This window comes from Benincasa hispida, chromosome 3, assembly GCF_009727055.1.
Source record: "Benincasa hispida cultivar B227 chromosome 3, ASM972705v1, whole genome shotgun sequence".
Classification (NCBI taxonomy): domain Eukaryota; kingdom Viridiplantae; phylum Streptophyta; class Magnoliopsida; order Cucurbitales; family Cucurbitaceae; genus Benincasa; species Benincasa hispida.
In genome coordinates this window covers 7,940,721-7,958,649 of record NC_052351.1, presented here as the reverse complement: position 1 = coordinate 7,958,649, position 17,929 = coordinate 7,940,721, and the positions used below count along the sequence as shown (strand labels likewise).

General features: G+C 32.9%; 1 protein-coding gene across 1 annotated transcript; it reads right to left on the bottom strand.

Moving 5' to 3' along the window:
* Window positions 1-9,306: 9,306 nt before the first annotated feature.
* Window positions 9,307-10,872, bottom strand: LOC120074392 (fe(2+) transport protein 1-like). Its single transcript, XM_039027499.1, has one exon. The coding sequence runs from the start codon at window positions 10,494-10,496 to the stop codon at window positions 9,453-9,455; it is 1,044 nt and encodes a 347-aa protein (XP_038883427.1). The 5' UTR covers window positions 10,497-10,872; the 3' UTR covers window positions 9,307-9,452.
* Between the last annotated feature and the right edge of the window lie 7,057 nt (window positions 10,873-17,929).

The window sequence follows — 17,929 nt, the reverse complement described above, 5'->3', positions numbered from 1 at the left end:
TAAGTTTCAAATGATGGATGACAAATCTGTGGAGGCCCTATCCCATGAGCTACAAAAGATAGCCCATGAAATAATAAGTGAAGGTATGCATTCAAACGAGCAATTTCATTGATAAGTTGCTGTGGAAGGATTTTAGAAAACCTTGAGGCATAAGATCAAGGAGTTTTCTTTGGAGAGTCTGATCACCCAGCTGAGGATTGAGGAAGAACCCAAAAGCAAGACTAGAAGGAGAAGGTGAACATTGTTCTTTGGAAATCTGCCTCTGCTGTGATAAAGTCTGTCCAAAAGTCCAAGGGAACTAAGAGGAAATGTAAAATTTGTGGTTCCAGCAACAAAAAAAATCAGAAGAAGCAGAAACTCCTCTCAGAAGAAATGGTACAGTTTCTTTGCTTTAATTGTAATAAACCTAACACATGGTTAGGAACTGTAGAAACAAACGTCCTGTTGGTCAGGTAAACCTAACTGAAGAACCGTTAGTTGCCATGATCACAAAAGTAAATGTGATCAGTGGTTTTGAGGAGTGGTGGATAGATATTGGTGCTACGCGCTATGTCTGTCACGGCCTTAGTTTCTTTAAAACTTATACTGAAACTAAGGATAAGAACTTTCTATTGGGAGATCACCACTCAACAAAAAGTTATTGGAACCAGCAAGGTAGAACTAAAGTTTACATCTGGAAAGACTCTCATCTTGAAAGATGTCCTGCACACTCTGAAGATAAGAAAGAACTTTGTCTCAGGCTATCTCCTCAACAAGGTTGGGTTTACCCAAACAATAGGGGTGGATTTATATACTCTTACTAAGAATAATGTATTCTTGGGGAAGGGTTATGCAACTGAGAGAATGTTCAAATTAAATCTAGACATAAATAAAATGAAATTTTCGGCTTATATGTTGTGTTCTTTGAATGTTTGGCATGTTAGACTTTGTCATGTTAATAAGAAATTAATTAGTAACATGATTAGACTGGAAATGATACCTAAGTTATCCATGAATGAATTGATAAATGCGAGTATTGTAGTTAGGCTTGACACTTAGTATACCTATTTCTAGACTGCAAAGCAATAGATTGCAAATGGATCCTAAGGAAAAAGCTTAGACTTGATGGAAAAGTTGACAAGTTTAAAGTCAGATTAGTAGCTAGGGTTTTAGACAAAGAGAAAAAATAAACTTTTTTGACATATTCTCCCCGATCGCTAGAATTACCTCAATCCATGTTTTGATTTCTCTTGTTGCCCTTTATGACCTCATATTACATCAGATAGATGTAAAGACCGCATTCCTAAATGGTGAACTTGAAAAAGAAATTTATATGGAACAACCCGAGGGCTTTATAGTCCATGGTTAAGAAAACAAGGTTTGCAAATTAGATAAATCTCTTTATGGTCTGAAACAAGCTCTTAAGCAATGGCATGAAAAAATTGACAACCTAATCCTATCTATCTAAAGGTTTCAAAGTCAACGAAAGTTATGAATGCATCTACTACAAGGTTAAAAATGATCTTGGCACGATCTTATGTTTGTATGTAAATGATTTGTTGATCTTTGGATCGAACTTACATGTTATAAATGATGTAAAATCCACGTTGAGTGCAAACTTCGATATGAAAGACTTAAGAGAAGCAAGTGCAATCTTAGGCATAAAAGTAACTAGGTCTGAAAATTGAGTTTCTTTGGATTAATCTCATTATGTAGAAAATATTATAAAGAAATATAATTACTTTGAATGTAAACTAATATGTACTCCTTATGAACCCAGTGTTAAGTTGTTCAATAACGCTAGTGATAGTGTTAATCAAACTGAGTATGCAAGCATCATAGGAAATCATAGATAACCTAGGCCTAATATAGCTTTTGTTGTAGGATTACGTTGTAGGTTTACAAGCAGACCTAGTATAGAGCATTTGAATGCTATAGTAAGGATTATGAGGTACTTAAAGAAAATCCAAAACCTAGGATTACATTATCAGAAGTTTCCTGTAGTCCTAGAAGGATTGAGCGATGCTCAATGGAACTCACTCTCAGATGATTCAAAAGCTATAAGTAGCTATATTTTCAATATATCAGGTGGAGCTGTCTCTTAGAAGTTTAAGAAATAGACTATCCTAGCCCAATCTATGATGAAGTACAACGGAAAGAGAGGACAAATGCGTCATAAGCACATTATCATTAGAGAGTTCCTCACTACTAGTGCAATTAGAGTGGATCATACACGGACTGATGAAAACTTGGAAGATCCTTTAATGAAAGGACTGACCAGAGAGAAGGTTCTCAAAACTTCAGAAAGGATGAGACTCATGCCTATAGAGAGATGAATCACTTGTGAGAAAAATCCAATCTGTAAGCTGGAGATCCCAAGAAACGGGTTCAATGGGTAATAACTTATCATAAGTGATATGTAGTGAATCACACTCAAACGAATACAGAATTCCTTTCCTATGACCCAGAGCCTAAGCATGATATTCTAAAGCATAAGAAATGTTGAACTTAGTTCTTAATGAGATCTATACTTTATGTCAAGTGGGGTACCTAACTACAGGAGTACTTTTAGACTCACCTATGTGAATGTGGAAGTGAGGGCCGCTTCCTATAGAGTTTCAGGCAAACTCTCTAAAGCGTTCACTAAACTAGGATATTAAAGAACCTTAATGAATGGAACCTTGAGTAGAAGTGGGATCGTCCCAAATTCCATTTGTTTTTAAAAACAAATTTTTACAGAAAAACAAGAACGAGATCATGCATTTGAAAATAATATACAACATGTTTTTAACTAAATAGAAAACAAGAAAAGGGTTTTCAGAAAAATTTTACCTTTAAAGACCGTCTTCAAAACTGAATCCTTCGATAATTGACACAACCACGAACGCGTCCTTAGTATTCTCTAGGATGAGAGATCCATGAGGGATAGACTTTAGCTATTTTGGATTGAGGGTATGGAGAGGATGATGAATTACAAAGAACCCTTCTTCTGTAAAAACCACTTACACTTTTTGTCTTGCAGGGAGAAGGAAGAAGAAGATCCGTTATTTTGGAATACCACCTTTCTTTGTCACGTAAGTGATGGAGAGAAAAAATGGGGAGAGTTACAACTCCCTCCCCATAATTAATTTTAAAAATAAAATAAAATAAATAATAATTAATTTATTCATTTAATATATATTCATATGATAACTACTTTATCATATGATATATATTAAACTATATGTTATATCAAATATAGCATATAAACTATAGTTTCAATATTGTATCATATACACTATAGTTTCTTTTCTCTCACTTATGACATTTAATATAAATCATATTTACATTGAATTTCAATTATATGAATCTAATTCACATAATTAATATTTGAATCATATTCAAATATTTCATTCCTCTCAAATATACTTTATAATGTATAAAATACATTATAGTAATTATATCATATATAATTAAATAAAATAAACTTAATTATATCATGTATAATTAATTCCCTCAATTAATTTGAACAATTCAAATTAATCCAAAAACTGAACCTCAATGAATCTCGTTGAGCTATTGAGGGGACCTTATGGACCTGTAGCTTGAAGCTCCAACGGTACGTGAATAATTAATTAAATTATTCACCATCTGTTAACTGTCGGGCACTCCACTAAAGACCGACAGTTGCACTCTTCGCGCTATAGATATACTTCTTTGTCCATTGGATATAACCAATCAACAATACGATGATCCTTCACAAATTGCTCGTAAGTACAGTTAGACCAAAATTACCATTTTGCCCTTGTAGTTACATCCAACGCCTAAAGTATCACTGATCCCTCTAATGAACAATAAATCATAGTTCAATTATGACTAAATCCCTCTCGGGCCAGGAGAGGGTGTGGCATCACATTATTCAAACTCTGGAGCCCTTAAGAGAGCAATTTATCTACTTGCTCGACCTTGGAGAAGGAGTAAATTCCTTCTTGTGTAGCTATGTTCCCAGCTCCCTAATCAGATGAATCCCAAAATGATAGATTTCTTGAGTCGGTGATCTGGCCATTCTCACCCATACAATCAAAGGACCGGCCTCATAGGCCAGAGTTCACAACTCACTCAAGATTCAGGTTATGTTATTATGGCCATCTTGGTGAAATGTAAGTCTCTATTATGAACGACATTATATAATGAGACTAAACATTTCGTGGTCCATTCTTATACAAACTACTTTGTATAAAATATCCCCAGTTTTGACATGAATGATCAAGATCAGATCATTTGTAGCACTTTACAAAAATTGTAACATCTACAAAGCAGGTCATACTCATAATGTCACCAGGATAAGGTATCCAACTTTATCCATCTACTACAAACCACTTAGGTTATCACTTAAAACTTGATTCATCCGTATGTCTCTACATACATGTTTAAGCTACGAGATAACCTTGGAGCTCAGGTTATTGATTTGTTAATACAACAAAATTTAGAATAAAATATCATATATTTTATTAAATAAACAACGATTTTGTACAATACATTTATAAACTATAAGACCCTACGACATTTGGGGCATCAACCCCAACAGAATACACATGCTAGGCCTTAAAGCATGGGTTTTCGAACTACACCCTAATGATATTGTGTGTGAGATGTTGTTAAAGATAAAGTTCAAAACCATGAGTTACTCTAGTATATTTTGAGTCATCTATACTACGTAAAGGTTCAAATGGTAGGATACCTTTGCTTATGCACAGTATTGTATAGAATGATATTGCTCGATGAAAAATGTTTTTCCTATGTTTCTTTTTTTTAAAAAAAAAAAATTCAAGTGGGGGATTGTTAGTGAAAATTTAAGTTTTAAAGGAAATAAGCACTATGAGACATTGGGGAGTTAAACCTCACTTTTATACTGCCATCTTAAGTTGTGGGTTTGGGCCTAAGGGGTACCCATATTTTAGAGAGAGTGAAGAAATAGGCAAATGTGTGTACGGCGGACATCCTACACACGCATTATTGTCACAGTTCGTCCGGTTAGACAAGGCGTGTGATTAATTTTAAAAAATTATTATTTTTTTCGTTATTATTTTTTTTTAAAAAAAAATCTTGTCAACAACTCCCAATACGTGTCAAGAGCAGGTGGCATCGGCAAGTCTTCCTCGTGCCTACACGTTCAGTGGCTCCGCACGCTTTGCTCAGCTGCACGTTCATTGGCTGTGCATTTTTTGTGTTATTTTCCGTTGTCCCTCTACATCTATAAAATGTGCAAGTCTTTAGTTTAGACCATCTCATTTTTTATCATAGAGTTTCATTCCATAGTGTTCCATTCTCTCAATTTTCCTTTTCATTTCCATTTTTCGAGCATTAAAAGTCTTGAAGGGTGTGAGTTTTTCGATCGAATACTGTACACACTACAAGAAATAATAGATACAATAGTTAATGAAAAAGGCTATAAAAAACCTTCCATAGCCTCCTTCAAAGGTCCTAACAGCTCATGTTATTAAAAGTCTGGACTTTTTATAGCCTTTTGTAGAACAATAATGGATGCATAATAGAGTATGGAGATATAGCATGTATACATGGCTGTGAAAATATTCAATAGCATTAGTCATTAAAGCTATCTTTATCATATAATAGCTTGCTCTCAATGCTATCTTTATTATATAATAGGCTTTTCTTAATGCTCTATTTAGCATATGATAACCTTTTTTAAGGCTATTATATCATATATATAGCTTTAATCTTATGTTATAACAAACAACATTGAAAGTATGTCCATTTACATTACAAACATTTGTTTTAAGTTAAATAGACATATGAAATAATTCACAATGTATGCATTAAATACAATGATTTCCTTTCATTATTGAAATTTAGTAATCAATTTACATTAGAAACTAAAAAAATTATCCAATAATATAAAAAAAAAAAATACATCAAATGTAATTTCAACCATACAAGGTTCACAAAATACAAAATTAATTAAGTTTTGAGGATTATAGCATCATGGAATTGAGCTTCCATCTTTGATCTTCATCTACCTATATAAAAAGTGAATTAGCATCAGATTGGTTCCCAAAACCATAATTGAATGTCAAAACTATATATTTTGACTCTCAAAACAACCTAAAAATATGTGGTTCATTAATAATCAACAAAGCTACGTAAACAAAATTATTAAACCTTTAATTACCTCTAAATTCATGAGTCTGTCATTCATTTAAGCTATTCTCAATGTAACAAATATATATAGGCATTGGTCAGGAAGGATAAGTTGACATTAAACTTCATAGATCATTGAAATAATAAATACCACTAATTAGGCAATAATAATACAAGCAATGGTCATGAACTCTAAACATATGAAAATAGTAGTAAAATAGAAACAAAGGCACAATGAATAAATATGTTAAAAACAAATTCATAACAATATGTAAAATATGGAGATATTTTACAATTCTAATAATAGATTGAAATTAACAATAGAGTAAAGTGTAACTTGTTTACCTATTAAGAAAAAAGCAAAAAATAAGCATGACAAACATGCTAAAATAATATTTTTCTACCTGCGGTTCATTAACAAAAAGATTTCAATCTTGTCTATAGTTACGAACCTACAAATAAACTCATGGTAAAAATAAATCAATAAACAATTGAAGGCGAGAAGAGAAATAGTGTAGAACAAGAGAGAAGAAGAGGAAATTGTTATCAGAAGAATAAGAAAGCGATAATTCAAAATGTTCTAAAAGATGTTTTAAACTGAAATTTGACCATTTGTATGTTACTATCCACTTTAAAACTCTCTCCTGTTTGAATCGGTGTAGAACGCCTTATCCGTAACCACATTCGTTGTCAATCTTGTGATAACTTCCTTTCTCACAATATCATCCATTGGAATATTGGACCAATCTTAAGAGTAGGAAATCATAAGAACCATTATCAACAAATTCTTGACTTTTACACCAAAAAAGGGCATTGAAAATGGATGGATAAATCAAGAACATCACTAAGGGATCTTTCTTTTCCATTGAAAATCCTAAAATTCCACTCATCCCAAAATCTTCCAAAAAATTGTTTTGCTAATGTTGTCCCATAAGAGCCCTTTCATTGCCTTAAAAAATTACGGTTTGAAAATTAGCAAAGGAATGAAGAGTATAATTACTAAGCACAGGTTGAACGCATAGGCATGATTGATGCACATTTTAAAATAGATTGTCTACTAAGAAAACTTTCAAACCCATGCGTTAATTAACATTCATACAAAGTTTTAAAATTTTTAAACATACAACTTCTTACAGCTTTTATACAAAGAAGTCTAGAAATATTTATTACTTTCAACAAACTAAGCAATAAAAAATTGATCATTCAGCACCACAACAACTCACTAAAGATGCAACCAAATTCTCACTTATTTGGGTAACAATATCAATCAAAGATAGTATATTAAGATCAATCAGCTGCAGTAAAAAAAAATCATGTCCTAAGTTACTAATTACAACACCTACTCATACACAAATTTAAATCAAAATCAGAATATGTGAAACTTAAGAACTTACAAAAACTTGTCTTAAATAAATATAAACTCCTTTAATTAATAAGTCAAAAGTAAATCACGTACCTCACTCTTTCAAAATTAAGAATCATTTGTAAACCACCATCTTGACCTGTAAAAAACTACTCAACCGAAGGGAGAAGAAAGAAAAGAATTTTAAAATCAAGAATCTAAATTCCACAACACAAGATAACAAATAATCAATAATAGTTTTTTTTTTTTCAAATAAATGAACTTACTAAAATGAAAGAGGTAAAGAAACACACAATAGACGCAAAATAACAATACATAAGAGAAAACGTTGTATTTATTTATACAAACATTTTTTTGTTTTTCTCTACAACTTAACAAACATGATTCTTGCTTAAACTTATGGTTTCAACATACCAATGTGTCAAATACCAACACTAGAACGAAGTTACATACATAAACGTTCATATCTGAGTAGAACGCACAATCTGATCGACAGCGAAAGCACATGCGATTGGACAAAGGGCAGGGAAGCTTTAGATTTGTGCGTATGACAGAGCAATGTAAATCAGAGATGGATCTGCCTCCGTCAACGACCATTCGACAGAGGCAAGCTGACAAAAGTATTAGATTGAGAAGTATAAAACCTATGATACCATGTGGAAACAATATTTGAATGAATAATTTATGTATATTAACTTGAGATTTACATGGGAAATTTATAGAAAGAATGATAACTTAATTATAGCCTAAATATATTGATCTAGACAAGAGCACCTTTTTTGAAGAAACTGAAACTGCACAACTTAGAGCAAAGACTCCTAAGAATAGGAACCTTATAGATTGGTTTAGATTCCCTATAGAAACAACCATTGCCAATGGTGTATTTTCACATGTATTACAAGTAAAAAAAAAAATTCCAAGTTTTTCATCTTTCTACAACAAGCGAAACAGGATAGGGTTTTATGCTTTGATGGAGTGAGGCTTATGGCACTTCATACGAAAATTTTTGGCACCCCTCAATTTCATTTTCAACATTCCGCTTTTTTGTGTGATATTTCATATCCTATTTTTTTAAAGGTTATATTCAAAAGCTATTATAAGTCCTATTTGTTGTAGTGGCAGATTCAATTAAGACATTTTTGTTTATTCTAGTCTGAGCGAGATTTGTGATTCAGTTTCCAACCGTTTTCCATTTGTATATTGTTTGATTCTTCTATAATTGTTGTTGAACAATACTTTTGTGGAAGGTCATCTGCAACTTTAAGTCCTATGCTTCCATTCTTCTATACTAAAAAAAAAATAGTAATAATAACTTTTCATTGTTGTTGTTTTTGTTTGTTCATACCAACCTAACTGTATCACCAAAATTAATATTTGTATATAAACTTTAGTCTTGAGGTTTTATTTATAAATGAAAGTTACGTAATTGTGTTTTGTAAGTATTAGATAGAAAATAATTGTGTTCTGCAAGTACTAATTTAACCTTTATGCATAGTTTTTTTTTTTTTTTTTTTTTTTTCCATATCTGGGGAGAGAAAATCAAACATGCTCGAACTATGATCATTTGTATAAAACCTAAATAAAACTATGATAGTGACATTATAAGGATGATGAGCGATAACTAACCTTAGTAATAGAGCACTTACACTTCTCTCAAACATATTTGCTACATACCTCGTAAACTCAATCCAGCTTATTTATTTCCCACTTATTAAATCTTAATTAAGCCTTAGAAATTAAACATTAAAATTGTACTTTTGTTCCTATAGTTTAACGTTCACTGCCCACGATTATTTTCAAATGGTCAACTATAGCATTGGATACTAACCAATAATCTTCAAAACTCCCTTCAGGGGAAAAGAATCAAAACACTACTCACATAAAAAATAAAAAGAATAAAACAATATATAACCAAAAAAAAAAGAAAAAGAAAAAAGAAATCACTCTAACTCCTCCTGTTCTCCCAAAACTAAGCCCATTTTGCCATCAAAGACATGCCACCAACGCCCAATAAAACCGCAACATAAGCCCATATATGCAGCTTGAGATTGGCTTGCAACTTAGGCCCCATGAAATCATACGCCAACAAATCAACCAATGCCATATAATTCAGCAACCCAGCAGATAAAGCATTCAAAATCCCCACTACTATAAGAGCCGTGGGACTATTCTCACTGTACACATTCGACAACCCAATCCCCAGTACTATACCAAACGGCGTCGTAACCGAGAAGAAAAACACCATTATCGCCTTCATCTTCCACCTATATTCCGCTTGCAAAATGCACCCTCCAAGCCCCATCCCTTCAAACAGCTGATGAAAGCACAGAGCAGCGATGAGCGGCCTTATGGTGCACGGATTCTCCGAAGCCCCCATTGAAAGCCCAATTACCACCGAATGCACAACGATCCCCGCTTCTAATAATTGCGCAGTAACACGGTGCCGTAGCAATTGCAGACCAAGTTTTGTATCGATTCCTTCTTCTTTCCCCAAATTTTCACTGATTTCCTTGCTGTCCTCGTTCTTGATCTCCTCCTCTTCCGCTGATTGATCCTGCATCAACTGTTTATTGTAACGACTCATCGAAAACGAGTCCAACATTAAAGTCGTAACAGCCGAAAGCATTGCTATGAATGTGGAGAAAGGGAATTTCCGCCATGGATTTTCCGGCAAACAGGGGGATGTCAAGCAATCGAAGGAATCAGGGAGAACATGCATATATCCAGTGGCTAGAATCACGCCAGAGGCAAATGCCTTAACGATTGCGAAGGGATTTCCATCTGGTTGAAGCACCGGCACGGTGCGGGAGAAGAGGGGAAGACTAACGCCGATCATGCTCGCGACTAAAATGGAAGCGATGGCGATGAGCTTGAGTTTGAGGGACTTGGCTCTGTCATGGCAGCCTTGTTGAAGCTGAGCTTCGCATTGGGAATTGGGCGATGGAATTGAATCGGAAAATGATGAAGTACAGAAGGAGAAGAGAAGGAGAAAAAATATGAGATTCCGAGCCATGCTGCTAAAATTGATCGAAGAATGTGCGAGTTCTTTACTGATTTCTGTTGAGATTTAAAGGACTCAAACTGCTCTGTGAAATGCCGATAATAGCCTCACTCGGATGAATGAAAAAGCTGGAGTGAGATCGTAAATGTGAGCTGAAATGAAGGGTATTTTGTTAAATTGTTATGAAACAGTAAAACTTGAGGTAGGCATGTGGAAGTTGTGACGTACACACTGTATGACTCAACTTTCGTCGAGGAGATTTACTCTCTATAGCTGACGTGGCATTCACTATTTACTTTTACCGTGTGTTACAATGCCACATAGATTATTGCGCTCTCTCTCTCTATATTGTGTTTTTAATTTAATAATTAAACCACTTTTAATTCAAATTTCGTCCTAAAAACAGCAGTGTCATTCTTCTAAGATCTCAAACGTGTTTTCGAATTTAATATTTTGTATATTATTTATGTTTAAATCCTGTTTAATTTCTAAATATTTAACTTTTGTTTATCATAATTTATAAATTTTTACTAATTTTGGGCATGTACTCTATAAAAATGAAAATTTTTGAAATTTTATATCTAAAATCAGAGGGGTTATTTTTAAATAAAAATAATAACCCATTTATTTACAAATATAACAAAATTTATAACGGTCTATATTATTGGTAGATAGTAACATTTTGTTATACTTGAAAATATTTTTAACAGATTTACTATTTAAAATAATTGCCAAAACTTTTAATACAAAGTTTTAACATTATTTCAAAAAAAAAAAAAAGAATAAAAAAGAGTATAGTGCTTTGTTAAAGTCGTGGTTGAAAAACCAAATGAAATAAAAAGAATAGAATAGAGCAAAGACAACACTTTTTAGAAGTTAGATCAAAATGGAGATTTAAAATTTAGAAAATATTAAAACTCTCTCTTAAGGACTTTTCTTAAAATTTAAGTTAGTGAATAAAGACAAAATTTAATTATATCATAATTCATGAACACAAGATTTCTTAGACCGTTCTGATACAATTTTAAATCACTAATTGATCTAAAAATTTAAGTTGGTGGATAAAAACAAATTTAATTATATCATCTAATGACTTTTACATTATTTTCAAATTTAACATTATTCAATTGATTGATTAAAGTATTCAAAATATGTTGAATATTCTGAACTATTTAAGTCTCTACATTTTGAGGTTTTGTTCAAATTTAATATTTTGGATTTTGCTAAATAATAATAATAATAAGGAAATTTGTATTGAATAATACAAATGGAAAAAAATTTGATTATATATACCACATTTTTAATATTTGCTATTATAGCAAACATTAATCGGTCAACCTTTCTTTTTTTCCGGAATTTCAAATTTACCCTCTCTTTCCCTTTATTAACTTTCCTTTTTCACGTTCGTGACCTTCTTCTTCGTCTTCATAAAATCAGATCAATGAAGCTCCATGATACATCGATCATTGTCGTTCGTGACTGCTTTCCTTTTTGCCATTCGTGACTGCTTTCCTTTTTCTTTCACGGTGAAATATCGATGAATCAGTCTCCATGAGATCCCATTCGTGAAGCTCTGTGATACTTCGATCAATTCCGATTCGTGAGTTCGTTTTTCTTTTTTTGATTTCATCCTTGATTGAGAGTTTTTTTTTCTTTTAGCGTTCTTGTTTTTTCGATTCTGTTTTTCAATTTTTCCCTTGATTTCTTCAGGTCATTTAGTCTTTTCTTTCTCTTTTTCTCAAGAACCTAATGATTTCTTCAGCTCATTTTGAACATAATGGATTGTGAGCAGAGTTGTGTACTTTCATGAAATTTTGCTGTGTTCATTGCGTTGTTTACTTTTTCTTTGATATTTTGAGTTTTGATTGATTAATTAAGTTAGGGCTTGCATTCTTCACTGTTTCATTTGATACTGTATATTCTTTCTATAAACATATCAGTGTATTTTGATGTTTGATATTTTTAGGTTTGATATTACAACTACCTTGGCTTTTTGTTTGTCATTTATGATTTTCTTCTACAATGTATTAACTTAGGGTTTAAAAGCTACTATCATCAATTGGAAGATATCAGTGGCTATCATTGATAATGTCTATCACTGATAGAATATATGTGATTGCTATCATTTTTTATTTGTTCATTATTTTTTATTAATATCCATTGAAAGACATGCCTAGTTTTAGACTGGTATCAATGATATTGATAGATTTATATTTGCTTTTGATAGCTATTAGAACCTATTGTTATTCAAGAGCTTTTGTTTTACTTTTGCAGGAATTTTAAAATATGGTTATTCCAATAGTTGTTTTTCATAGTGGAATATGGAATGAAAAACACTGTTATGTGAATTACAAATCTACTGGAGTTTTAATAGATGATATAATAGTTTTTGAAGATTTTATGGGTTTAATATTTAAGAAGATTTATTTGGATGTGTCTACTTCTTCTATAGAACTTTCAGTGTTATTAGATTTTGTTTTGAATGAGGTTCAAAATGTAGTTCAAATTCGTGAAGATAAGGATATAGCTTGGTTTCTGGCCTTAGTTAAGGAACACAATACACGATATCCTTTGGTTGCTCATGCCAGTTGTTCATGTTTGGAAGTGTCTTCTAATGTTGTTTCTAGTGGAGCTGAGAATTATTTGTCTATTGTTCCTTCTTCTAAACCTATGATTGATGATGGTGATTTTCAAGTGATTATGGATTATATATTGCTCGTGATTTGAAAGAAAAAGATGTGTTTGCTAGTAAAGAGATTTTATCAAATTGTTTTTACTTGATAGCTGTTAAGAAGAATTTTGAATTTAAGACTATAACGTCAAATTCAAGAGCAATTGTGTTTCGATGTGTTCAAGATGGTTGTCAGTGGTATGTGAGGGCATCTCATTACAAGTGGAGTGTTTTGTGGATGCTTAGGAAGTTTATTGATATTCATGATTGTTCTTTAAAAAGTATTCAAACTTGTCATAGGCAAGTTTCTTCGTCCTTAATAGCTGAATGTTTGAGAAATGATTTTAGATTTAGTTCTTCTCATACCTCAACTCCCAGTGATATTGTGAATAAAGTCCGTAAGGAATTTGGAGTAACTATTAACTATTATAAAGCATGAAGGGCAAAAGAACAAATAATGAAGTCTTTGAAAGGCGATGCACGTGAATCATATGCTTTGATTCTAAAGTTTTTGATGAAGTTAGAAGAAAAGAATCCATGTTTTTTGTTTCTGACTTATTATATGATCTATCAATGATAGCTCCTATCACTGATTAGAGTCTATCACTTATATCTTCCATTATTGATAACATGAAAATAATGGAAGCTATTGGTGATGGACTGCAACCAGTGATAGAAGATATTGGTGGTAGGCATCAATCAATTATATACCTTTTGTAATCTGGCTTAATTGTTTATTTTCTTCTTTTAGGTACATTCAATGCCTATGAAGCTGACATAAATGGGCATTTTACGTATTGTTATATGGCTATTAGAGCATTAATTGAGGGTTGAAAGCATTGTAGGCCTAATATATCAGTTGATGGGACGTTCTTGAAATGTAAATATGCTGGGACTCTTTTGACGACTTCAACAATTGACGGTAACAATTAGATTTTTCCTCTTGCTTTTAGTATTGACTCTGAAAATAATGCATCCTGGAGATGGTTTTTTGAGAATTTAAAGAAAAGTTTTGGTGAACGAGAAGGATTAGTCATTATTTCTGATCGACATTTTAGTATTCCGAAAGGTGTTATGAATGTTTTTCCAAATGTTGAGTATTGTGTTTGTCTACGACACCTTTTGCAAAATATGAAGTTGATTTATAAGGATTCTTTAATTGATGACATATATTATAGTTGTGCAAAAGCTTATACAATTGATAAGTTCGAGTTTTATATTAAATGGATGGAATCAATATATCCTACAATTCGAGAATATCTCAATAAAGTTGGTTTTGAGAAGTGGGCACGTGCACATTCTAGGAGAAGAAGGTATAATATGATGACTACTAATATTTCAGAGTGCTTGAATAATATTTTGAAAGAGCCTAGGGAGTTCCCCGTTGCATCAGTACTTGATTATATTAGAGAAATACTTCAAAATTGGTTTTATGGAAAAGGTCAATCAGTATTATCCATAAAGACTGTTTTGATTAGTTGGGCAGAGTCTGAGTTGCGAGAGTAACACAATCAGTCAAGAAACTTCAAGGTACAAATACCTTGACTATTAGAAAATATCATTAATAACATGTTATCAGTGATAGCTTTTGTCATTGATAACATGTTATTAGTGATAAAAGCTATCACTGATAGTTTTTGTTTTCACTGATATTTTTTGTTTTCACTGATAGCTTGAAAATATTTAATCAGGTAGGGATAGTATCACTTACATTTTCATTTATATTTGAGTTTTCATTGACATTCCATTAGTTCACCTAGTTGTTTACATTTCATTGACTGTTTTATTTTTTAGGTTGATCCTATTAACAATGAAGAATATAAAGTAGTTGATGGGGGCAATCACTTTTTTTGGTAAATATGGCCTATAAATCATGCAGTTGTCGTGTTTGGGATTTGGTGGAGATTTCATGTGCTCATGCTTTGTGCTGTTATTCATGGGCTAAATTTAGATATATATACTTTTGTGTCAGACTACTATTTTTGCAGTACATTGTTATCAACCTATAAAGGATCAGTTTATCCTATTGGAATCATTCTAATTGGAGATCTGTTGATGTTGGTGTGAAAGTATTACCTCCAATAGTTAAACGTCCGGCTGGACGACCATGTAAACAAAGAATATTATCAATTGGTGAAAAGAAAAGGAGCTCGAAGTGTAGTCGATGTCATCGTCGTGGCCATAATTGTAGGACATGCAAATTTCCACCAATTGTTTAATGAAGAAGCTTGATTTGTAATTGATGTTTGTAATGAATAAGCTTGTTTTGTAATTGATGTTTGTCATCAATTTATCAATGATAGTGAGACAGTCGATGTTTTTCACCAATTTATCAATTAGATTGTATTTGTTGCTTGTTGTCATCAATTTAACCATTAGATAGTGAGACAATTTGTTATTAATGTTTGTCATAAATATATTAGAGACCTTGTTACTAATGTTTTGTTAGTGGAACAGACTTTGTTATTGATATATCCATTCTTTAGTCAATATGATGCTTCACAATATGATGCTTTTATTTATAAAGCTTTCATTTTCCTTTAGCCATAACAATTGAAAGAAATGATATCAAGCTATCTGTAATAGCTTCTGTCAGCAATTAATACAATGAATTCAAAAGCATCAAAACTTCTTTTGTTAAATAACTATACTAAAAGATAAGCATTTTTGCAGAAAATCCATCAATGATAGATTCTATCATTGATAGTAGATAAACATTTTTGTAGAAAATCCATCAATGATAGATTCTATCACTGATAGCATGTCCATTACTGATACCATACTTTCAATGATAGAAGCTGTGCAGCTTGTGTTTAAAGTTTGATCAACGCAACAACGCTATTGAAGAACACTGAATTACCTGATGAAGAACCGACCCGGAGACTAAACGATCGCTTAACAAGTCCAAATGATCGTTTACAAAATACTATACGATCGCCTACCCAATGCTAGACGATCGCCTACCAAATGCTACACGATCGCTGAGCTCGGCTACACAATGTTGAGTAACAAAATGTTATACGATCGCCTACCCAATGCTACACAATCGCCAACCAAATGCTACACGATCGCTTAGCTCTGCTACACAATCGCTAAGTAACAAAACACCATACGATCGCTTAAATTATCTACACGATCGTTGAGCTCCGCTACAAAATCGCTGAGTAACAAAATGTTATACAATCGCCTACCCAAGGCTAGACGATCACCTACCAAATGCTACACGATTACTGAGCTCGGCTACACGATCGCTTAGATCTACTACACAATGCTGAGTAACAAAATGCTATACGATCACCTACCCAATGTTATACAATCGCCTACCAAATGCTACACAATCGCTGAGTAACAAAATGCTAGACGATCGCCTACCAAATGCTAAACGATCGCTGAGCTTGACTACACGATCGCTTAGCTTTGCTACCCAACGTTGAGTAAAAAAATGCTATACAATCGCCTACCCAATGCTATACGATCACCTACCAAATGCTACACAATCGTTGAGCTCAGCTAAACGATCGCTTAGCTCTACTACACAATCGCTGAGTAACAAAATACTATACGATCGCTTAAATTATTTACACGATCGCTGAGCTCCGCTACACAATCATTAAGTAACAAAATGCTACATGATCGCCTACACAATGCTATACGACTCGCTTACCAATTCTACATGATCGCTGAGCTTGACTACACGATCGCTGAGTAATAAAATACTATACAATCGCTTAAATTATCTACACGATCGCTGAGCTCGGGTACATGAATGCTGAGTAACAAAATGCAATACGATCGCCTATCCAATGTTATACGATCGCCTACCAAATGCTACACAATCGCTGAGCTCGGCTACACGATCACTTAACTTTGTTACACGATCACTGAGTAACAAAATGCTAGACGATCGCCTACCCAATGCTAGACGATCACCTACCAAATGCTACACGATCGCTGAGCTCAGCTAAACGATTGTTTAGCTCTGCTATACGATCACCAAGTAACAAAATACTATACGAAGTTATAACTATATCAATCACATTTATGAATCAGTCACATTTATACTATATGATTGCCCTCTTTTTCCTCCAACCAAACAGCCCCTAAAATAAATTGAAAGTTGCAACTATATCAATCACATTTATGAAGGATTCATATTGACTCAATCTAACTATCATTGATCTTGTAAAATAACAATGTAATTTCCAAAATCATAACAATCACTGTATATTGTCAAAATAATTTCCAAACTATTGTCAAACAGAAGTCTATTGTCAATAAACAAGTCCATCTATTGTCAATCAAAGTTGTGATATTTTAAGACCAAAGCTTGGAGCGTCGTCATTCCACCTTGGAGAATGCCTTGTAGCTTTGCTTGGAGACACCTTGGTAGACACATTTGGAGAGACCTTCTTTTTTTCTTTCTTTTGTTTCTTTGCATTCTCCAAAATTTTCTTGGTTGGTTTTGTTTGTCTTTTTGGTCTCTTGTTGTCCTCCATACTTTCGATGACAACCTTTGGTCGATATTTTTTTTTACTCTTTTTAAGAGTCTTTTCTGATGGAAATCGACACTCGAGATTTTCGTGAGCGGTGGAAGCAAGATTATTCCAAATTACAATCATGAATCAACAAATCATTTACAGTTAACTTGCAAACAAACAGTTATGTGATTACAATGCAAAATTACAGCATGAACAAATACCAAATTTACAGAGGGAAACTCTACACATATATGCAAAAGCGTCTCCACGCTCTGATGCGCACTTTGATCGAACAA